Here is a 22028-nt window from a genome sequence, read left to right as displayed (position 1 = left end):
CCGGACTGGACCGGACTGGACCCGGCTGGACGGGACCGGACTGGACCCGGCTGGACGGGACTGGACTGGACTGGACCGGACTGGACCCGGCTGGATGGGACCGGACTGGACTGGACGGGACCGGACTGGACCCGGCTGGACGGGACCGGACTGGACCCGGCTGGATGGGACCGGACTGGACTGGACGGGACCGGACTGGACCCGGCTGGACGGGACCGGACTGGACCCGGCTGGACGGGACCGGACTGGACCCGGCTGGACGGGACCGGACTGGACCCGGCTGGACGGGACCGGACTGGACCCGGCTGGACGGGACCGGACTGGACCCGGCTGGACGGGACCGGACTGGACCCGGCTGGACGGGACCGGACTGGACCCGGCTGGACGGGACCGGACTGGACCCGGCTGGACGGGACCGGACTGGACCCGGCTGGACGGGACCGGACTGGACCCGGCTGGACGGGACCCGGCTGGACTGGACCCGGCTGGACGGGACCGGACTGGACCCGGCTGGACGGGACCGGACTGGACCCGGCTGGACTGGACCGGACTGGACCCGGCTGGACGGGACCGGACTGGACCCGGCTGGACGGGACCGGACTGGACCCGGCTGGACGGGACCGGACTGGACCGGACTGGACCCGGCTGGACTGGACCGGACTGGACCCGGCTGGACTGGACCCGGCTGGATGGGACCGGACTGGACTGGACCCGGCTGGACGGGACCGGACTGGACCCGGCTGCTCTGGCCCGAGCTGGGGCCTTCCCGCTCCATGGGCACCTTGAGTGGCTCAGAGGCCTTTCCTCTCCTCTCCTCTCTCCACAAGGCTCTGGCGGGCCTTCAGGGAGGACGTCCGGGCCCGACCTGCGCCACGGGGACCAGAGCCGTCCCGTGTCCTGGCGCCGGTCACCGGAGGCCGCCCAGCTCGGGCAGAGGGGAGGCAGGGAGGCAGGAGAGGGAGGTCAGCTTCCAGGAGGCGCCTTTGCTCTTCTCCTGCAGACCCTTCGGCCTGGCTCCCCCTCCTGAGTTCCCCCGTGGCCTCGGGCGCTCTGGCCGGCTCTGCCTCCATTTCCCCGTCTGTCGAAGGAGCTGGAGAAGGACCGGCCGCCCCCGCTCCGGCATGTCTAGGACAGAGCTGAGGATGGCCGGCGGCGGCTCTGCTCCTTCCCTTCTCTTGGGGAGGCGGCCGGCCTCGGCGCCCAGCAGGGGGGGTTTGGCAGACAAAAAGGGCCTCCAAAGAGCCCCAGAAAAATTCGAGAAGGGAGTCAGCGAGCCGGCGTGCGTGGAGTGCAGACTGTGCCCCGGGCGGCGGGCCGGACGGGGAAGGAGGGTGGAAGGGAGGCTGCGTTCCCCGGAAGCCTTGGGGTCTTCTGATGGGAGCTGGAGGGGACGGTCCAACATCCGAGCCTTCCCTTGAGCCAGGAGGACTTCCTGGAGGAGGTGGAGGCTGCCCTGGAGGATGAGGGCTGACCCGCCAGGAGAAGGCGCTCGTGCCTTCGGAACGTTGATTTTAGAGGTTGTGGGGAGCCGAGGGGTGACGGATCACACCTGTGCCTTAGGAAAGGCAGCAACGATTTGGAGCCAAGAGAGCCGGGTTCAAATTCTGGCTCTGCTATTAGCTCAGAGATTTGGGGCGAGTCGTGTCTCTCTGGAGCTGTTTGCAGAACATTGGGCCTCCCCTGAAGGTCCTGGGATACCCCAAGAGTCACTGAGGGCTGTGACAAGTGGAGGAGTGAACCCCAATTCTTTGGGGCTCAGACGCAGGGGATGCGTGCAGAAAGGATCGACTGCCAGGCTTTGGTCGGGGATCAGAAGCGGGGTGCCACCTGTGGAAGGCTGGGTGATGTGGGGGGGATGGTTCCATTTGGGGTAACAGGGAGAGCCCCCGGCTATGGGACAGGAGCTCAGGGCTTAATCAGCCCATGGGGGACCTAGTGAGAAGGTGCCACACACCGGCCCAAAGACTGGTGGGCTCCCTCCTTGGGGTGCCCCCTGGAAAGCGGGGGGCCATGAGCCCGGCTGTGCCTGAGGTCCCTTCTAGTCTGGAGATCCTCCCATTCCTCTGCGCCTCATTTCCTCCTCGCAGGGTCACAGCAAGGGGGCTCCGTGGGGAGAGCTGGGCCTGGCAGAAGACCCGAGTTCAAATGAGGCTGCAGACACTCGCTGCAGGGCCCTGGCCTGGCCGCCTCCGTTTCCCCAACTAGAAGTGCCTGGTGGAGGCACACGTTTAATTCATGCTCATTCCCTTCCCGCAGCCCCTGGTCAGTGCGCAACGAAGGGTCAGCGCATGAGGGGGATGGGTCAGCAGGGATGGGTCAGCACACGGGGAGGACCAGTCAGCAGGGACTGGTCATCAGGGACGGGTCAGTGTGTGGGGAGGACCGGTCAGCAGGGACGGGTCAGCCGGGACTGGTCAGGAGGGGCCGGTCAGCACACGGGGAGGACCGGTCAGCAGGGACTGGTCAACAGGGATGGGTCAGCAGGGACTGGTCAGCCGGGACTAGTCAGCACATGGGGAGGACCGGTCAGCAGGGACGGGTCAGCAGGGACTGGTCAACCGGGACGGGTCAGCAGGGACTGGTCAACCGGGACGGGTCAGCAGGGACTGGTCAGCAGGGACGGGTCAGCCGGGACTGGTCAGCAGGGACGGGTCAGTGTGTGGGGAGGACCGGTCAGCATGGACGGGTCAGCCGGGACTGGTCAGCAGGGACGGGTCAGCAGGGACTGGTCAGCAGGGATGGGTCAGTGTGTGGGGAGGACCAGTCAGCAGGGACGGGTCAGCCGGGACTGGTCAGGAGGGGCCGGTCAGCACACGGGGAGGACCGGTCAGCAGGGACTGGTCAACAGGGATGGGTCAGCAGGGACTGGTCAGCCGGGACTAGTCAGCACATGGGGAGGACCGGTCAGCAGGGACGGGTCAGCAGGGACTGGTCAACCGGGACGGGTCAGCAGGGACGGGTCAGCCGGGACTGGTCAACCGGGACAGGTCAGCAGGGACGGGTCAGTGTGTGGGGAGGACTGGTCAGTGGGGTCTGCCCCCTCCCCTGACCTCTTGCCCCTTCGTTCCCAGGAAGAAGACCATCTACCGCTCGGTGTGCCTGTCCTTGGTGCTGCTCGTGGCCCTGACGGTGCTGCAGCGCGGCCTGACCCCCGGCCAGTTCCTCGACCTGTCCCAGCCCAAGGCTGGGAAGTTGGCGGCCCCCATGGGCTTCTGGGAGCCGCCCCCCGAGACCACGCCCCCGCCCCCGGTCTGGGACGTGACGGTGTCCAACTGCTCGGCCAACGGCAACCTGTCGGGGCAGTCGTGGTTCCAGGCCCTGGAGCCCCACTTCCAGCAGTTCCTGCTCTACCGCCACTGCCGCTACTTCCCCGTCCTGCTGAACCACCCCGAGAAGTGCCGGGGCGACGTGTACCTGCTGGTGGTCGTGAAGTCGGTCATCACGCAGCACGACCGGCGCGAGGCCATCCGGCGGACGTGGGGCCGCGAGCGGGAGGCCGAGGGGGCGCGGGGCGCCGTGCGCACGCTCTTCCTGCTGGGCACGGCCTCCAAGGCGGAGGAGCGGGCCCACTACCAGCAGCTGCTGGCCTACGAGGACCGGCTGTACGGGGACATCCTGCAGTGGGACTTCCTGGACACCTTCTTCAACCTGACGCTCAAGGAGGTGCACTTCCTCAAGTGGCTGGACGCCTTCTGCCCGCACGCGCGCTTCGTCTTCAAGGGCGACGACGACGTCTTCGTCGGCCCCGACAACGTGCTGGAGTTCCTGGCGGACCGGCGGCCGGACGAGGACCTGTTCGTGGGCGACGTGCTGGCGCGGGCGCGGCCCATCCGCAAGAAGGACAACAAGTACTACATCCCGACGGCCCTGTACGGCAAGGCCCTGTACCCGCCCTACGCCGGCGGCGGCGGCTTCCTCATGGCCGGCGGCCTGGCGCGCCGCCTGCTGCGCGCCTCCGAGGGCCTCGAGCTCTACCCCATCGACGACGTCTTCCTGGGCATGTGCCTGCAGGTGCTGGGCGTGGAGCCGACGGCCCACGTGGGCTTCAAGACGTTCGGCATCATGCGCAACAAGAGCAGCCCCATGAACAAGGAGCCCTGCTTCTTCCGCTCCATGCTGGTGGTCCACAAGCTGCTGCCCGCCGAGCTGCTCGCCATGTGGGAGCTGGTCCACAGCAACCTCACCTGTTCCCGCAAGCTCCAGGTGCTCTAGCCCGCGGCCCCCCAGGGAAGGACGCGGGGCCGGGGGGCTCGGTGATCCCAGGGGACCCCCTTTGGTTTCGTCGTTTCTTTTTTAAGAGACTCGTTGGGGAGGGGGCGCAGGGGAGACCCCGGGGCTCCCTCTAGCTCCCCAGTTTTACGCAGGCGAGTATTCTCGTCCCCGGGAGGCAGGGCTCGGGCGGCCGGACCCCCCCAGGCCCTCCGGCCCCATGGTGGGCCCTCGCACAAACAGGCCTGCGGAGAAAACCACCTCGATCACCACTAACTCCTCTCTGGACTCCGGGCCTTTGGCCGTGCCCACCGAGCAGGGCCCCCGGGAGCTCCCGGAAACCTCCTCGTCCCTCGCGGGTGCCGGGCCTCCCGAAGCCAGTCGGTCTTGGGAAGGAAAAGCCGTTCCCTGTGACTACCTCAAAGGCTCCCCTCTTTGGAATCCTCCTGCCTGGGACGCTGGATGTCCTGGCCGCTGACCCGAGCTCCCAGCCCCTGCGCCCCCTTCTCTCCCCTGGAGCGCCATTCACAGCCCTCGTCCCCCGGGCAGGTGACTGGGGAGTGTTTTCTGAGCTACTGTGAAGTTTTATTTATGAAGGCTTTTAGCGGGGGCAGAAGGGAGAAAATGCAGGCGGCAGAGGCGCCCCCTCCCCAACCTGCTCTCTGTTCGCCCCCTTGCCCTGTGCCCCCACCCCACGTCCAGAGCAGCATTCGCCCCCGTGGACACCGGGCCTCCCTCGTCCGCCTTCCCCTCCCGCCCCCCGAGGTCTGCGATCTGGGGGGGCCTGTATTTATGACAGTGTGAGTGTGAAGAGGGCAGCTTCCGCTGCACCCCAGCTGGGAGTCAACTGGACGAATCTGTCTCACTCGTTTTGTTAATAAAAAGGGAAACATTGAGAAATCCCAGCCTGGTCTCATTATCCCTCGGCCCGAGTGGGGGAATAACATCAGAACCCCCTTTTCCTTCGCCCCCCTCGGCTCACGTGCCCCCCCAAAGGCCCGGGGGTCGGGGCTCGGTCATTGGGGACCAGACTAGAAGCCGGCCCCCCACTGGTCTTTCCTGGGTTCCTCCTGGGTGTCTGCCACCCAGCCTGGACAGTGGCTGCCCGAGGCCAGGGAAGAAGCAGCAGCTTGGCCTGAGGGGAGTGTTGGCTTAGGTCCAAGCTAGGATTAGAAGGATTGCTTTGTGTTTACTTGGTGCTCACACGCTTGGAACCTCTTCCTCCCAACAGAGGCAGGCCCTTCTGCATCTTTGACTCTGATCCTGTAGTGCCTGACATGTAGATGTGGGGACTCCCCGGAGGATTAGCATCCACGCATGGCCAAATACTTGCTCAATAACCAGGTTTTATTAGTGGAAAGATAACGTGGTTCCTGGTCGCGCCAGCTGGCTCTGGATTTGAAACCAGATCTGTTTCCCATGTTCCTGTGGCCAGGACACTTCCCTCAGGGGCAGTCTGCTCATCCGGGAAGAGGTTACACTAGTTGGTTTCTAAGGAAAATGAGCCTCTGGATCTCAGTTTCCCTCTTCTGTAAAATGGGCTCTCAAGCATCTTCCAATTCCATATACCTAGTGGACTGAATGGCCTGGAACCTAAAGTTTAAGAGGGACCTCATGGTTGTTGAGTGGTGAAGCTCTAGGAGAAGAGGCAGGAAGAATACTAGAGGATAGGCCAGCAGCTTGTGATGTCCAGGCCAGAGCATGGGATGACTTCCTGTATATTCTCATTGGTCCAGACCGCAAGGCTGGGCTTAGGTGCAGCTGATGATATGGGATGTTGGCCTGAATCTCCTGGCCCCTTGGGGCTCATACTACCCTAGCTACTGCTCACTGTCCCCAGGTAGGCTGCCAAGAACTTGGGTTTCACATGGGCAGATGCTGTGTGGCAGGACCCCAGCAGCCCACCTTGATTTGAAAGGCCCATGAAGGACTCCAAGCCTTCTCCCATCCCTGACCTCCAGCAGCTGGAGGACCACAACAACCCAGAGCATAGCGATAAGGTCGTACCCTCCTAAGCCTTGGAACAGGGCTTGTGACTGAGAATTCAGGAAATGGCCCCACAATTCTTGGGAGCAACTGAGGCTGTCCAGCTCAACACAGGATTCTGACAAGAGCTTCTTTGGGTTCAAGGCCTCTTCCAGGTCCCTTTGGTCAATGGGAATGACACACTCCCTTCACCCCCAACACTAAGACCAAGGCAAAATGATGCCCAGAAAGCCAGTGCCAGGAGTCAGGAAGTCTTAGCTTCAAGTGCCACCTTTGCCACACACACAGTGATATGGGACCCTCAGAAGTTATTGGTTGCATCTCTCCAAGCCCTAGTGCATTGGCAGAGGGACTTTCCTTGTCAGGAGTAACTTGTACCACAAATAAAGCTAGATCAAAAATATGTGGCATTGTGAATGGATTTTAGTGCCCTGTCATATTCCTCAACCTGGGCACCCTTCCATAGCTGCTCCCCAGGGACTCAGAGGCCATCTCCTACATCTCTTTCCCACTCATGAGAAACTCTCCAATATATCATTTTTAATGAAACGTTGAGTTGTTGGGCCCCTGAAAGTCAGCCATGCTGCTGGACTTCAGTATTTCTTCCTGTCCACTTCAGAGGTTTGGGTTTAGATCTGATATTATTGACCTGGCCAAATTAGCTGTGCGCCATTGGGCAAGTATCTTCCTTTCTCTGGGCCTATTTCCTCCTCTCTGTAATAAGGGGCTGCCTTCACTCTCTAAGGCCATTTCTAGCTTTGGTCCTGCATGTGCTAAAAAGTTGGGTATCTTATGCTCTCCCTGATCCCCCCTGGGCAGTGTCAGGCAAATTGAAAGGCTGAGATCGATTCCCGAGATGTGACAAGGAGAGCTGATGGGTGGAGGAAAGTATATAAGTTGGAGCCTGAGAGAGATTCAGGATCTTTATTCTAGCTCTTTCGAGAGTATGTGCTCTGGTGGGCTGGTGGGATTCTTAATGGTCTTGGCCTTGTGTGTGCTGAAGGTTCTCAGCGATTTTCAGCATCTTTTGACTTTTGGGATTTCAGCTTCCTGATCCGGACTTTGGATTCTAATGAAGATATTAGAGACAGGCTGAAGAGGGATGCTTACTGGGGTGAGACTCTTGCCTCCTTGGCATGAGAGACTGCCCTTTGAGGTTCAGCCTCTTCAGCATCGGTTTTTGATTGTTGGAATTCCTGACTGGAGACACCCTTGTAGACTGGTGAGATTGATTCATATTCACATTTGTGGTCTGGAGGCACTAGGATTAGGACTTAGGGTATTTCTAGCTAGGCCATATTTTCTACCCCCTTTCTATATTTCCCATTTTAATATCTTTACTTTGCGGTAAATAAAGCTACTAAACAACCTGCTGACTCATAGTTTAACTTTAATTCTTATAAATGGTGACCACAACAACTTTTTTAACTCATAAATTTAGTCAAACCATTTTTAACCCTTACAGGAGAGCCTTCCCTTGACCAGCTGACAATTAGCTGTTGGTTTAGGCAACTCTACCCGTGCAGATTAACAAGGTATAGACAGGCAACTGGCTACTGATAACAAAACAAGAAAAATAATAATGCTCAATTCTCCAAGTTGTAAATCAACTTTTCTCAGTTCTTGCAAAGAAAGGATTTGGCATTGCCCTGGGAAGTAAAGACTGTCTTGAACCCCAGGACTATACCCTCTCTGGACCTGTTTCCTGACATGTAGAGCAGGGATTGGACGAGGTAGGTTTTCTGAAAATTCTATTCTATGACTATATGACTCCTGGGAGCTCCCATTCTCCACCCCCCCCCACCCCACATTACCCCTAAGCTGATGGGCTTATAACTAGATGAGGCCTCTTGGGCAGGGATTCTTAGCCCGGGGTCATCCAAGAATTTGTATCTTTAAAAAAATATATTGGTGTAGAGGTGGCTTATGGGATAGAGAGCTAGGCCTGGAGACTGGAGGACCTGGGTTCAAATATGGCCTCAGACACTTCTTAGCTGTGTGACCCTGGCTAAGTCACCTAATCCCCACTGCTTAGCCTTTACCACTCTTCTGCCTTCAAACTGATACTTAGTATTGACTCTTAAGATGGAAGATAAGGATTTAAAATGATAAATTATATATATAATAAACCAAAAAAGATTTAATAATGAGATCAAGACAAAAATAAAAATAATACAAAACTTTCACTATAGTAGTTTGTGAATTTAAATGATCCTAAGCAGGAGTCTCTGGGTTTCACCCAGGGGAGCGGGGCACCTCGAAAAAGGGTAGAGAAGTCCTCTAAAAGGACCCCTTATTAAAAGTTGAAGAGATCAAGGCAGAGGGGTGGAACATTTAAAGGGGGGAGGCCTGAAGCAAAGGTAGAGGGAGGATGTGCTGGACCAAAGGAGGAAGCAGCTGAGGACAGGAAATGGTTCCATGGCTGGACAGCACCCTCATGAGGACACCTGGTGGAACTCACGCAGCCTCCTAAATTCTTGGCCTACTGTAGTTTCGGATCATTGAATCCTTCCCAAAAGTGGAGGAATGCTGTTGAGCCTGGCTTTGCAACAGAATGGGGCATAGGGAGAAATGAGCCGCCATCTTGGGGAGGAAAGACCAAGGACCTGCCGGCATTCGTGCAGCATTTGGGAAAAGCAGTTTGCAGAGAGCCGAGAGAAAGGCTAAGGTGGTTTCTGAGGCCAGTTGACGGGGAACCAGCCCAAGAGATCATGGAACGAAAGTGTATTGTAAAGATTAAAATTTAGGGGAGACTAGGGAGACTGAGGCATCTGAGGCAGGTAGGAATTAGTTTCTCTCTGCAAGGAGTATTATATTTTTTAGAGGTTTATTGAAGATTAAGGATTAAAGAAAATACAGGATAAGAGACACATGTCCAGGCCATAGAGAGGCCTAGACACAACCTCACCTACATTATGAAAAAAAGCCACGCCTGCCCCAAAACGGAAGTCCAAGAGAGCGAGAGAGCCCTCAAAAGCCTTTGAATCAGCTTAAATACCTTCTCGATCTCGGCCCAGGTGAGATTACAAGGCATTCTGGGGAAGTGGAAAGGCTCATGGGGATTGTAGTCCTGTATTCAAGTCTAATTTTTACAGTCTGAAGCCACCAACTGAGGATGAGGCCAAAGACGGGGAAGAGCCCCGGATGGATGCAGAGGGAGCTCACTGACCAATTCAGATTTTTAAAGATGGAGGCAAGTTCAAGCGATTAATGAAATGCAGGAGTGTGGCTAGGGGGCTCCGAGGCCAGGCCTGGAGACTGGAGGACACGGGTTCAAATGTGACTTCAGACACATCCTAGAGCTTGGGCAAATCACATCATTTCCGTTGCCCAGCCGGTACCACTCTTCAGTTGTAGGACAAACAGCATTGATTCTATTCTGGAAGGCGGTGAAGGTTTCAAACAACCAGAATGAATACAAGAACATCCTGCAAGGCGTCAGTGGGCCCAGGAGCTGAGTAATCCCTCCCCACCTTAGGCAGGCTGGAAATGTCACTTTCTGATTTCTCGCTTTCCCTCCCCTCCCTGATCCTGAGGGACGGTCGATGGTCTGGATGGAGCCGGCAATTGTGCAGAACAGATTTCCCTGTTAGCCGTTAGACGAAAAAAGGGGACAAAAGTTGAAGTTCTGGGTCAGGAGGCAGCGGAGAGCTTTTTTCACTTCTCTGGAGATGAGGATCTAAGAGGGAGGCCGGGAAGCACCAGGATGTGGCCAACTCCACGGAAACATTTGAAAAATGACCCAATGCTCAAAATGGTTCGGTGTAGCTGTTCCAAAATGGGAAAACGCTGTATGAAGCCATTTTTAAAAGGACTCCCTTCAGGGAAGGCCAGAAGGCCGGACAGTGGAGTTAAGAGCCACAGGCACGGGGGACAACCAGAGAAAAGGCTCCAAGAGGGACGGCAGGTGGCACAGCCCACAGGGAGAGGCAAGGAAGAGTGAGGAGGTTGGGTGGCTCTTGGACAAGGATGAGGAGGGTAGCCTTAGTGGGGTGATTCCTTAGCCAGTACTGCTGGTCCTCCAGAAAGATGACCCCTGGGGGAGGGGGGGGGCACCAGGGAGGGGATTCTCACACTGGTTGGAGGTTCAGGGTGGGAAGTGTGGTTGGATCCAAAGAAAGGACAGCCAAGGGATCATCAAGGAGACTAAGAGGGAGGGGAGCAGGAAAGAGGGCCTGTAGGGAGGGAGGCCAAACTCCCACCCTGTGAGGTGGTGGTGATGACCCAGGATCCCCGAGTTGGAGAGCCCAGCAGTGCCTGGCCTTCCCCAGAGCAGGGCAAAACCCTGGGTGGGAGCTGTGGCAGGGCAAGACCCCAAATTAGGAACCCCAGAAGTTTTTTTAGGCCTTGGTTCAGAGGAAGCAAACCCAGAGAATTTGGGGCCACAGTAGGCCTGTGATACTCCATTGGAATCCCACTCAACACTTGCCTCCTTGGGTCTCAGATTCTTCATGGATTGTCACTGCAGTCCATCCTAATTAGGCCAAGAGCCTACATTGAAGGAAAGCCAAGATCCAGCCTGGAATCGTTCAGCTAACATGTCTCCTGTGACAGCCCTAGGGAAGTCAGGCCTGGCTCCAGGCTCCCCAAAGGTGCCCATCTTGGGCTCACCCCTCCTGGGAATTCCCTGGGCCAGATCCCGGCTATGGGTTATCCTGCACTGCCACCTGCTGGGGAGAGCCTGCAGGGCCTTTTCGACCATTTGCTGGGCCTTCCACCTCTTCTAAAATGGCTGCAGGCTCCCTTATCACCTGAGGCCAAGCAGGGCAGCCCCTCCTACTTCCTCTCCCAGCATGCACTGCAATTGCTAGGCGCACCCCTGCCTGCAATGCCATCCAGGTTGGCTTCCAGGCCATCTTCCTCAGCCTTTTGGCACTGTGGCCTGAAGGGGCCACCTGGCTGCTTGCATGGGGCTTCCCCCTTTGCTCTCAGGGCCTTCCTTGCCCTGTGGACCTCTATTGGGACCTGGTTAAAAATCTAAGCCAAACCCCCTCTGGTGGGGCTGGGCTTGCCTGGTGAGGGAAAAGGGGGCCCCCACTGGCTCCCCCCCCCCCAGCCGGGTCCTTCAGTTGTATCTTGACTGACTCCACTTCAGGGCTCTCTTGGCACAGATACTGGAGGGGTTTGCCATTTTCTTTCTCCAGCTCATTTTCCAGATAGGGAAACTGGGGCAGCTAGTCTTGAGGGCCAGGTTGGAAGCTGCCCACACCCCTCACCAGTGACTTCTCATCACCCCAGAACAGAACCGTAAGGGGCCCAAGGGAGATTCACAGGCCCCAGAGATCCTCTCCCAAGAGCAGGCAGCTTCTTCACTGGGTGCCTTGACAGAAAGCCCTTTAGGAAAGAGTCTGGCACCAGGTTAGGCCCTTTTAATGTGTCCTAAGACAGGCTGCTGAAGCAGGAACCATGAGAAAACATTCGCCTTTTTCTTTACAGCCAAAAGGGGTTAAAAAGGAAACAAAAAACCACTACAGATATTTGTAGGAAAAATGGTTTTGTACATGGGGTATAACATTATAAACTCAAGACAACTCATAGACAAAAAGGGCAACTTCCCACATCTATCACCCGTCTCTGCAAAAAGTTTCTATGGAACGTCCATCCAGTCAAAACCAACACGCTCTCTCCCGTGAGATGTCATCCGGCTTTCTCCAAGACGACTTCCTCGGACCGCATGTTTGTCTTGGAATGTCCTCAGAAGGCTCTATCAGCCATTGGCCGACAGGCTCCAACCCCCAGAGTCCGTCCAATGGGCGGGGGGCTATTCAAACTTTGTCTTTTTCCCTTGTGGCTTGTTGTCGCCTCCTCCTCCTCTGCCTCCTCTGAAACCACCTCGACCTAGGACAAAGAGAGGGAGGTAACCATCCCTGTTGGTGGCAGCACCCCCAGAGGACCACCCTGAAACCCCAGTTTCTCAGGCCCATCCTTACCTCCAAAGTTGCCTCCTCTGCCTCGGCCTCCGAAGCCCCCTCGGCCTCCTCTGCCACCTCCTCGGCCCCCAAAGCCTCCTCGTCCGCCGCCACCACGTCCTCCTCCTCGGCCCCCAAAGCCGCTGGGCTTGGCCCAGTCCAAGGTGACTTTGTTTCCATCGATCTCCCCATCCTCCATGGCTTCTTTTGCAGCCTTGGCCTCCTCTTCAGAGTTGAAGTCCACAAAACCAAACCTGCACAAATGCCCCCAGCAAACACACAGGTTGGCCAGACCTTCACCCCAAGACCCTCCCCTCAAGTGAACTGGATGCAATATCCTGGACTGGGTCCAGGGCCTCTTTGAGGCACCCCCAAGCCATGTCACTTGTCTCACAGCCACACTTGAGCATCCCCGTGACAACAGGAACACTACATGTGGAGTGAAGTGAATTTTCTTCTCGTGCGAATCCACAGCCCATCACTGATAGACGGGAAGGAGCTCATTGAGAAGACCCCCCCCATACCTGACCAACAACGTACCCTTTTGAAGACCCCGTCTCCCTGTCTGTGGCTATTCTGGCCCCCACTGAGCCATGAAAAGAATCTTTTAACGTTTCTTCTGTGGTGTCTTCAGACAGGCCTTTGACGAACAAGGTTTTGTTGGACTCTGGGGAAGAGGAAGAGGTTTCCACGTGATTTCCAGCTCCCGGACTAGGCCGACCCTCCCTCACAACAGACCCATAGGCTGATGGGAACTGTGCCTAGACTGTTACAGAATTATTGACAGCTGGATCAGAACTTGACTATCTAGAGGAATTTTCTGGAGGTTTCATCAGCAATTCTCAGATAATGAGTCATCATATCCAGTATCATTCAGTCACCCAAGACAAAGCCTTTCCCTGGAAGTGGAGAGCTGCACCTGGCAGGAAGCTCCCTCTACCTGCAGAGAAGGCAGCTACCCCCCTCCTTCACTTACGGTTCCTGGGAGCTGCATTTGCCGTCTTCTGTCCCTTCAGCTCCAGCCGGATGGCTCGGCCCTCAATTTCTATGTTGTTACAAGAGTTCAAAGCTTCTTTTGCATCCTCCACAGAGGCAAACTCAATGAACGCATACCTAAGCAGAAATACAGGATATTTAGAAGGCTAGGCCCCGGTCCCCTCAGAGCCTCGGGTATCCCCCCCTTCCCTCTTCCCAGCAGCTGGCTCACCCCTTGGGCCGGCCTTGGTTGTTCTGGGGCAGGCTGATGGACGTGGCCTTCTCAAACACTTCCTGCAGACTCTCCTCTGTGGCGCTGTAGGCAAGGTTGTTCAGCACCAGTGTCTTCGAGTCTGATGGCTTGCTGTTGTTCCCGCTCCACGAGTTGTTCTTCCCTCGAGAGTTCTCTTGTCCTTGACTTTTCTCCCCTGTGTAGTCCAGAATGAGGGCCCGGCCATCGATCTCAGTCCCCTGCTTCTCCTCTAAGGCCTTGTCCACATCTGCTTCTGTCTTGAATTCAACGTAGGCAATTCTGGAAAATGAGGGCAGATTTAGGAAAGAAGCCACTTCCCCAAAAGCACCATCCAGCATGAAGCAAAGACCGTGGTGTGGCCAAGTCTGATTAATACACACAGCAGGCCCCGAGGCCAAGGGCAGAGACCCAAGCACTCCCTGAAAGGGCCTCCACTTCAGAGGGCGCTTTCTCGTCTCTCCCCCAAAGACAGACAGCAACCTGTTAGGTGGTCACCGGAGTGGGCAGAATACCACATAGGTACTAGGTGAGCCTGGCCTCAGCACAGCCCTGAGGCTCCAGGGTAGACCACCTCCTTCCCACTGGCCTGGAATCGGCCCTCACTCTCTGCTTGTCTGTCCCATCTCGTGCTGCCTTCTGCCTAAGACAGCCCCCAAGACTGAGCTCATGAAGGACGGGGCCTTTCAGCACTGCACTGTAATGCACATCATCTAACCCATGGCCCAATGAGCATAAATCCAAGCATACCCTTTGGGTGTTCCGTCCTTGGTGCAGACCAGTCTGATCTCAATAGCATCTTCAAACACTTCCTTGAGCTCCTCCTGAGTTACTTTATAGGGTAAGTTCTTGACAAAGAGTGTCCTGGCATCTCGATCTATAGAGGAGAGATGCTGTTAGCTTGGTCTCCAAGAGCTCACCAGGGAGGAGGCTGAGGAAAGAAATGCCCCCAATCCAGTCCCGTCCCTGGTACCTTTCTTGTTCTCTTTTGCTTTTTCCAGCTTCATTTCAGAGCCAAGCACTTTGGAGCCACTGAGTTCCAGCGCCTTTTCCATATCTTCAGCAGATTCAAATTCTACATAGCCAAATTTCCTAAAGGGAAAAGCAAAAAACGGTAGGAAGCCCCAAACCTTGCACAGGTGGGAAGGGGGCTGTCGCCAAGCAATAACTAGGCATGGGTGAGCTCAATTCAGGATGAGAAAAACCCCCAACTGGTCAAATGGGGCCTCAGTGGCAGCAAGTAAGCGCTGTCCCACATTAATTACCCCCATGTATTCCCATATTTCTAGGAAGGTTTGAGGAAGCTCACAGTGCAAATCCAGCTTTGGGACATCCCCAAAGGTAAGAATGAGATGAAGACATTACATTTCACAAGGGACAGACTGAACTGTCTGTCTCAGTTAAAACTCTCAAGGGCAGCCTCGAGCATTCTCCCTGCCTCAGACTCCAACAGTAGAAAACCTCCTCCCCCAGCAGCCACAAAAATCAAAAAATAAATAAATAATAACAATTTTTAAGTAGCTTTTAAAAGCTAGCTGTTGCTGGTCTAGTTATTATTTGGTACTGGCCCCTAACTATAGCCACACCATCAACTAGATCAGACCAGGAGATTGGCCAGAGTTCCTCATGTAGCCCGAGGAAAATGTCTCTAGCACTCTGGCTGCCAAGACCAAGGTTGTTGCCACTGCTCTTGGCATAGCCTCGGCTCTAGGCTTTACTCTGAAGACTTGCCTACAGCATTAGGGTGACAATCAGAGATGGGCTTTGAGCCCACCTTGACTCCACAGCCATTCTGTTGCCTCTCTCATGGTAGAAATCCAATCTGTTGAGATTAACAGGGTCCTAATAAGCAAACACCTGTTTTCACCTTCTAAGGCTTCAGACCTATCCTCAGCTCTGGCTGCATTCACAAGTGAAGACATCCACATGCTTCAAGGTGGTGGGTTGGGGAAGGCTCTACTGGAGGTCACTTACCTGGTGGCACCAATGCGGACATCCACAACCGTAAGGTCCTTCTTTGCAAAGAAGTCTGTGATGGCAGTTTTTAGCTCAGCTGCTGTTTTGTTGAAGTTCAGGTTACCAGCGAAGAGATTGAAATTTGTAGACGTTTCAGCTGTTGTTCAACAAATAAATAACTTGTGTCAGGGAAGAAGAGTGGCTCCACTGCTGAGACCCAGAGGCGCAGGAGCACATCAGCATATATAGCAAGCATTGCATCAGGCTTCAGAATTAAGTCCCTATGTGGATCATCACTTGTGCCCACCCAGCTGTGAGCCTGGGCCTCACCTGTCCAAACCCTTTCTCCACACTGTATTTACCTTCCAATTTCTGTTTCTTGGCTTCAGGGGCTTTCTGCTTGCCCATTTCCTTTTTCCGTTTTCCCGGGGCCTCTTTGACGGGCACTGGAAGACAAAACCAGCAAGCACATCACAACCTCATGCCTGCCATCAGGGGACTACCCACCAGCATACTTCTAGTTCCTGCCCAACTGCTGTGCTCTGGGTTTGGGAATCCCAATGGAAACCAAGAAAAGGTCAAAGATGATGACAAATTCACTTCTGGAGGGACCCTCTGACCCAAAGTTTCTTTCCCTTTATCTTTACCTTCTTCTTCCTCCTCCTCCTCCTCCTCCTCTTCCTCCTCCTCCTCCTCCTCCTCTTCATCCTCCTCCTCTTCCTCATCATCTTCCTCCTCATCTTCATCATCTTCCTCTTCCTCCTCGGATTCCTTAGCTTTTCCACCTTTGGCAGCCTTCACAGAAGCAGCCTTCCCTTTGGCAGGGGTGGTATCCATTGCTTCTTCTTCAGAGTCTTAAAAAAAAAAAAGTCTCTTAATACTTGCCCCAAACATCCTTTCCCATAAAACAACCCAAAGCTTGCTAGGCAACGTCCTAAAAGTAGCTGATTTTAATAGTAATGCCCAAGGTGGGCATTAGGGTTTAGCCCAGACATTCATTCATGATTAGAAAAGCATTACCAGAAGTTTCTGGGCCTAAGTGCTCATAGAAGCAATCAAGGCAGCTAGCTTACAAATCAGGAAAATAAGCAAAGGGGTGGGGGGTAGGTGGGGTGGGGTGTGTGTCAGATGCAATTTTCTTCTGGGATCATGTTAGGCTTATTTTAGGATAATGGCAGCCTCCACTAAAGGGATTAACTCTTGCCTGGGAATTTAAAGCTCTGATAAATGAATTTCCTAAATTTTAAAGGGTAAACTCAAGTATTCGGTCTTAGAAATCAACCGCTGCGAAGTCATCAATTCAGGTTAAGTGACTTGTCCAAGGTCATAGTTAGGAAGTGTCTGAGACAGATTTGGACTCCCTATCTCTAGGTTTGGCTTTATCTACTAAGCCCCTTAGCCACAAGAATTGAAAAGACTTCATCATTACCAGAATAAAAACAATGTATTACCATCCTCATCTTCCTCCTCCTCCTCCTCACTGTCCTCCTCTTCCTCATCATCATCTTCCTCCTCCTCAGAATCCTGTTTGGACAGAGCTGCTCCCCCCTTGGCGGCTTTGGGGGGCTCAAATTCTTCATCGTCCTCATCTTCACTATCTTCTTCTTCAGACTCGCTGTCCTCTTTCTTGGCATTTTTTCCATTTTTTGCCCCTTTGGCCGGGGTGGCTGCTGCTTTACCTCCCTTCTTGCCTGGTGTGGGGACAGCTTTGGCTGGGGTGGCCACTTTCTTGGCTGGGGTCACAGCGGCCTTCTTACCAGGAGTCACAACTGCTTTCTTGGCAGGTGTGGTAGCAACAACAGCTTTTTTGGCTGGTGTAGCTGCAGCCTTCTTTGCTGGGGTAGCTGCAGCCTTCTTGCCCTTCTTCTGAGGGACCACGACCTAATAATTTTCATTTCCAAAATATATTACAATTGACAAAAAAACACTTAACCCAAAGAAAGAAATCATAAATGGGATCATCCGCCTTGAAAGGATGTACAAGTTAGGAAACTATGACCCTCTTCTTTAAGTGGGGAGAACAAGGACCTGTCAGTGGTTTACAGATAACTACACTTATATCCTTAAGATTAATGTAAAGGATAAAATGAGGAACTGCTCAAACATTGAGACAGCTGGAGAGGGGGTTCATGATCTACCATGGGATCATTCTGAAGCATCTATTCTCCACTACAACTCACATGCTCTTTACAGGTATGAAGAGCCCAGTCTATCCTAAAAACTCCTGAAAAGGGAAGGAAGGCATGAAGAACTAATCATTTTACAAGGACAACTCAATCAACCAATAAAAGGTGCAAGGCAAATTCCACTAGTTACTTTGTTCTATTCTGGTTATAACATCATATAATTTATTCCCCCGAGGGAAGGAGTTTGGTCTAAATGAGCCTCCTGGATCTCCCTGGTGCTCATCAGTGTTCTGTGCCCAGAAGGCCCTCACAGTGACTTCACAGGTGGCTGCTCCAAAAAGGAGACAGTCTAGGAGGCCCCTTCCAGTTCTCCATCTGTTACTCTCTGAACAAGGTTCTGGCAACACCCTTCAAGGCCCAGGGTCACAGAAATGGTGTTTAAGAGCTGAGAGAAAATTTGGTCTAACCTGTTTTACAGATGAGCATGGGGGGGAGTCAATTGTATGGAAATGTGCCAAGTCTGTTCTACTGAATGCTTTCTTTTCTAATAGCCTGGAAGTTCTTTCTTTCTCCTTTTCTGATAGGACATGCATCCTAGCAATCTGAGTTAATGGCCATAGCTCCATTTTAAAAGGCTATTAATAAAGAAGCAGTGAAAAACTCAACAAAGCTTCCTACCATTGACTCTTATTTTCCACAGACATCGTTGCCTCAGTTAACCAGGAGGAGGCCAACACTGTATATTCAGATGTGCCAGCACTGGGCTAACAGCCTACAACTCTAGAACTATGAAGGAATCTTCATCCTTTTCTAACACTCATGGCAGGGTTCTTGCTTAGTTGTAAGCCATTAATTAGCCCCATGTACAGGGTCCATACAATAAACTCACAAAAGCCCATGGAAGCACACAGAATTCCTGATTAAGCTGTTCTTTCCTGGAAATTGTATTCAATATCCAAGAAATAGCCTCTGCCCTTAAATCATAGAGATCAATGCTACCTACACCCTTTAAAAGCTTGGACTTTTAATTTCTCCTTCAACTCAAATCTAGATTTAAATATTCATGTGACCAGGCCCCAAAGATTATCATTCAGCTCATGGACATTTAAAACCAACAGATGCCAGTGAAATGATTACATGACCATTAGGTTTCACTCCATTTCTCACCTACACATTTCCTTCCTAGAATATTTTTTGATAAACCCACTTTCTTAAACACTGTATTGGTTACAAGGCAGCAGAGTGGTAAGGGCTGGGCAATGGAGTTAAGTGACTTGACCAGGGTCAAGAGTAGGAAGTGTCTGGGGCCAGATTTGAAGCCAGGACCTCCAGGCCTGGCTCTCTATCCGCTGAGCCCTCTAAGCTGCCCCCTCCTCTTCCTCTTTATAGGACAATCCAGATCCTTTCTGAAGTTACAAGTTACCTCTTCTCCACTGCTTTCTTCTTCCTCTTCTGACATGTCTTCATCCTCACTGTCTTCTACCTCCTTGGGGGGAGGGGCCATCTTCTTCGGCTCACCTTGATTTTTAGCAGCCTAGAGCAAAAAACTTAAGGGTCACATCTGTAGCCCTGGAGCTCCCCAAAGGCTTTGCCCAAACTTCCATCTGTCCTGTTAGTGACAATAGCATCTCCACTTACATGAACCCTGCCTAAAGCCAGGCATCCCTTCACCTTTCCTCGTGGAGCTCTGGGGGTTCCCCAAACCCTTGACACGGAAGACCAGTTTACAGCCAACCTTCTGCAAGCTTTCCAGACTCTAATTTAAAGGGCTGTGACCACGTGGGAGACAAGGACCACGTGCAGGGCCTGGGACCCGCCCCCATGCACTGTGCTTGCTCATTTCGGGGTTGCCCATTCCTCCAGCCCATTCTATGAAGTCCAGAATCAGGGGCAGGAGGTCCTGGGTTTAAAGGTATCCCCAGAGACTTCCTGGCTGTGAGACCGTTTGTTGGTCGCCTTTCCCCTTGCCTAGCCCTTGCTCCCAGGGCAGGAAGGCTCAGAAAGTCCCCTCCCCGATCTCTGGCGCAGGAGTGGGCTCAAGAGACCACGTGGCTGAGGCCCTTCTGACAGGTGAGAAGGGCCAGCCAGCGGTCCCCGAGGCCGAATCTGCCCGGTCCCGCTCGCACGTGGCTGCTGGGCCCCACGTGGCTGCCAGGCGAGCCCTGCGCCCATGTGCTCGTCGCCTAGACACGTGCTCCCACGGTCCCGGAGCCGGGCGCACCGAGATGACCTCACGGGACCCAGGGCGGCCCGCGCCCGCTCCGTTCCCTCCCTTCCCCCTGCAGGGTACAGCGCGCACGCGCAGCCGCTTTTCCCTCTCTCTCTCCCTCCTGCCGCTCTGGGCTTCCAGAGCCCTCAGCCTTCCTCCCTCCCGCCAGCACAGACGGAGGCGCCGCGAGTCGCGCGAGACTTCCCGGGAGCCCCGGGCCGCGCACGCGCCATCGCGCTCCGCCCCGTTCCCGCGCGCTCAGGCCCGCTAGGCCCCAGGCGCGCGTGGCGCCGCAGGCCCGCCTTGGCCTCTTACCTTCCCGAGCTTCACCATGGCGGCGGCGCGCGACTAGGGAGCGGGGGTGATGAGAGATCCGTCGGCGAAGGCCCAGGCAGCGGCGGCGGTGATGACGGAGAGCGCGAGGAGGAGGCCGACCACAAGCAGCCTTTGCTGGACAAGACGGAGACGAAAGACTGAGCCTGCCCCCTCGGCGCGACTGGAAAGGAGCTCGCCCCGACCCCGTGACGCCCCCGCGGCCAACCAGCGCCCGCGCCACGCCCCCGGGTCCGCACTAGCCAATCCTAGAGTGGGAGGGCGGAGCCCGAGGCTTTGGGGGCGCGCTGGGGAGGGGCGGCGGACGCGCGGACGCGCGGGGCGCGGGACGGGAGCGGCGAGCTCATTGGCTGACGGGCGGGACGCGCTCGGGAGCGGAGCGGAGCGCGGCGAGCACGTGGCGCTCGGGCGCAGCCTGCCCACGTGGGGCCTCCTGCCGTCCAGCAGCGGCGGCGGGCGGCGGTAGCGGCAGACATCTTGTGCAAGTTTGGGGGTTTCTGCGAGAGGCTTCTCCAGTCGCTGGCCTCAGTTTCCCCGTCCGCTCCCTGGAGAAATAGGCCTTCCCTACCCCCGGGACCCTCCAGCCTTGGGGGTGGGGGTGGGGCACGGCCCGGAGCCGCAGTTTGTTCGGCTATGCATTATTCGACCTGAGGTTGCCCAGCTTTCAGGGACTCGGCTTCCAGGGTCACAGGACCGAGTGCCCCAGGCTTATCTGTGGGACTCAGTGTGCCCATCTGTACAGAGGGCCCACGGACCCCAAGTCTGCGGAGTTTGAGATCTCTGTGAGCCCCACCTCCAGTGGCCCCTTGCCGTTATTTAGCTGCCACCCCTCCTCCCCCCACTCCCTCCCAGGAACCATACAAATATCACTTACGGGGTCAGGCAATGGAAGGTTACATGTCCAGGGTCACCTAGCCAGGAAATGTCTGAATTCAAATTTGAATCCAGACTCTCCTGTCTTCTGACCTGGCTCCTTTTGGCCCCTATTCTTGTAGGGTCTCACAAGTGAAATTGGAGGCAGATTTTGAACCTGGCTCTTTGCTCAAGGCCAGCCCCACCTTCCAGATTGTGGGCTCTCCCCCAGAGAGGAGGGGTGGGGAAGGTTAGGGGATAGTGACAGCTCTGAGGCTCTAAGGGTTCCTTTGCTCACAACACCCCCACTTTACAGGTGAGCACCCCAACTCACCCAAGGTTAGGGTTCCAGAGTCATTAAGTTGTTGAAAACCTCAGGGGGTCAGAGGGCCAGTCTGGAGTAGCTGAAGCAGATTTCAGAACTGCCCCAAGAGCTTCCCCCCTTCTTTCTACAAGTCTGGCTTGTGGGTCTAGACAGGGCCATGGTACAAGGAACAGGCCAGAAGAGAACCCTAAGAGAGTCCAGAGCTGAAGACCCTGCCTTGGGGTTCTGGGTTCCAAAAACAGTGAGTGGCCCAGGAGATTTTAGCTTGAACTACTCAGTGGGGCTCTCTCCCAGTCCCAGGAAAGCCAAGGAAAGAGGACCAAAGTTCTTAAACTTTCCTCAGTTCTGTACTGTACCCATTTTCCATGGGACAGTTTACAAATGAGCCCAAACTCTTTCTACTTGCCTGAGGCTGTCCCACACCCTTCCCTTCCCTGCCTGGCACATCACCACGCCTGTTTGGTTGTGTCTGACTTTTCCTCTGGGCAAGGATGCTAAAGGGGCTTGCTCGTTTCCTTCCCCAGTGGGCCCTCTGCGGGGCAATCGGAAGTTGAGGGTCAGACCTCAAGGTGACCAAAACCACAGTGTTGAGTCTGACTCTGCCCCTCAGGTAGGAAAAACTTCCTTCCAAGGATTCTCAGAGTTCAAGGATCCAGCCGCCTACTCTAGATTGGGGGTGGGGTGGGGAGCTCATTCTAGAATTCAAAGAGAGGAGGGCCTAGTCCCACAGTGGTCCCTGTGCGAGCTATACCTTTGGAACCAAAATAATGAACAGACGGGATTGCTCAGCCTCTGTCAGCATCCTCAGAAGAACCTTGGAAAAGGGGGCCGCTGGGCTGCAAAGGCACAACTGTTCTGATTTTCTGAAGAGGAAAGAGAACAAACAGAGTCTGCAAAA

At 55.0% G+C, this 22028-nt stretch overlaps 2 protein-coding genes and 3 non-coding genes across 6 annotated transcripts in view; 1 reads left to right on the top strand and 4 right to left on the bottom strand.

The window, feature by feature from the left end:
• Window positions 1-5109, top strand: part of B3GNT7 (UDP-GlcNAc:betaGal beta-1,3-N-acetylglucosaminyltransferase 7) — a 12160-nt gene extending 7051 nt beyond the window's left edge. Inside the window, exon 2 of the mRNA XM_056819949.1 lies at window positions 3072-5109. Coding sequence (XP_056675927.1) covers window positions 3072-4212 — 1141 coding nt within the window. The 3' untranslated portion in view covers window positions 4213-5109. The remainder of the gene's footprint in view (window positions 1-3071) is intronic.
• Window positions 5110-11549: 6440 nt separating this feature from the next.
• Window positions 11550-20157, bottom strand: NCL (nucleolin). 2 transcript variants are annotated; one of them, XM_007486077.3, is made up of 13 exons: window positions 19936-20157; window positions 18835-18945; window positions 16737-17166; window positions 15933-16139; window positions 15648-15731; window positions 15304-15442; window positions 14303-14421; window positions 14080-14206; window positions 13312-13611; window positions 13081-13217; window positions 12645-12771; window positions 12126-12358; window positions 11550-12033 (listed from the first exon to the last, which is right to left on the bottom strand). In XM_007486077.3, the coding sequence occupies exons 1-13, from the start codon at window positions 19951-19953 to the stop codon at window positions 11957-11959; spliced, it is 2109 nt and encodes a 702-aa protein (XP_007486139.1). In that variant the 5' UTR covers window positions 19954-20157; the 3' UTR covers window positions 11550-11956. The 2 variants fall into 2 exon arrangements, with proteins under 2 accessions (XP_007486139.1, XP_056675926.1); XM_056819948.1 differs by lacking the exon at window positions 19936-20157 and adding an exon at window positions 19050-19173.
• LOC130457745 (small nucleolar RNA SNORA75) lies at window positions 12488-12617 on the bottom strand. Its single transcript, XR_008917019.1, has one exon. It is a non-coding gene; the product is annotated as a small nucleolar RNA SNORA75 (small nucleolar RNA).
• On the bottom strand, window positions 12892-12970 carry LOC130457761 (small nucleolar RNA SNORD20). The gene has a single exon (XR_008917035.1). It is a non-coding gene; the product is annotated as a small nucleolar RNA SNORD20 (small nucleolar RNA).
• On the bottom strand, window positions 15517-15589 carry LOC130457754 (small nucleolar RNA SNORD82). The gene has a single exon (XR_008917028.1). It is a non-coding gene; the product is annotated as a small nucleolar RNA SNORD82 (small nucleolar RNA).
• Window positions 20158-22028: the final 1871 nt, after the last annotated feature.

The sequence above is a fragment of the Monodelphis domestica genome, chromosome 2, assembly GCF_027887165.1.
Source record: "Monodelphis domestica isolate mMonDom1 chromosome 2, mMonDom1.pri, whole genome shotgun sequence".
NCBI lineage: Eukaryota > Metazoa > Chordata > Mammalia > Didelphimorphia > Didelphidae > Monodelphis > Monodelphis domestica.
Note: the sequence above shows the minus strand (reverse complement) of the source record. Positions and strands in the feature narration are given on the sequence as shown.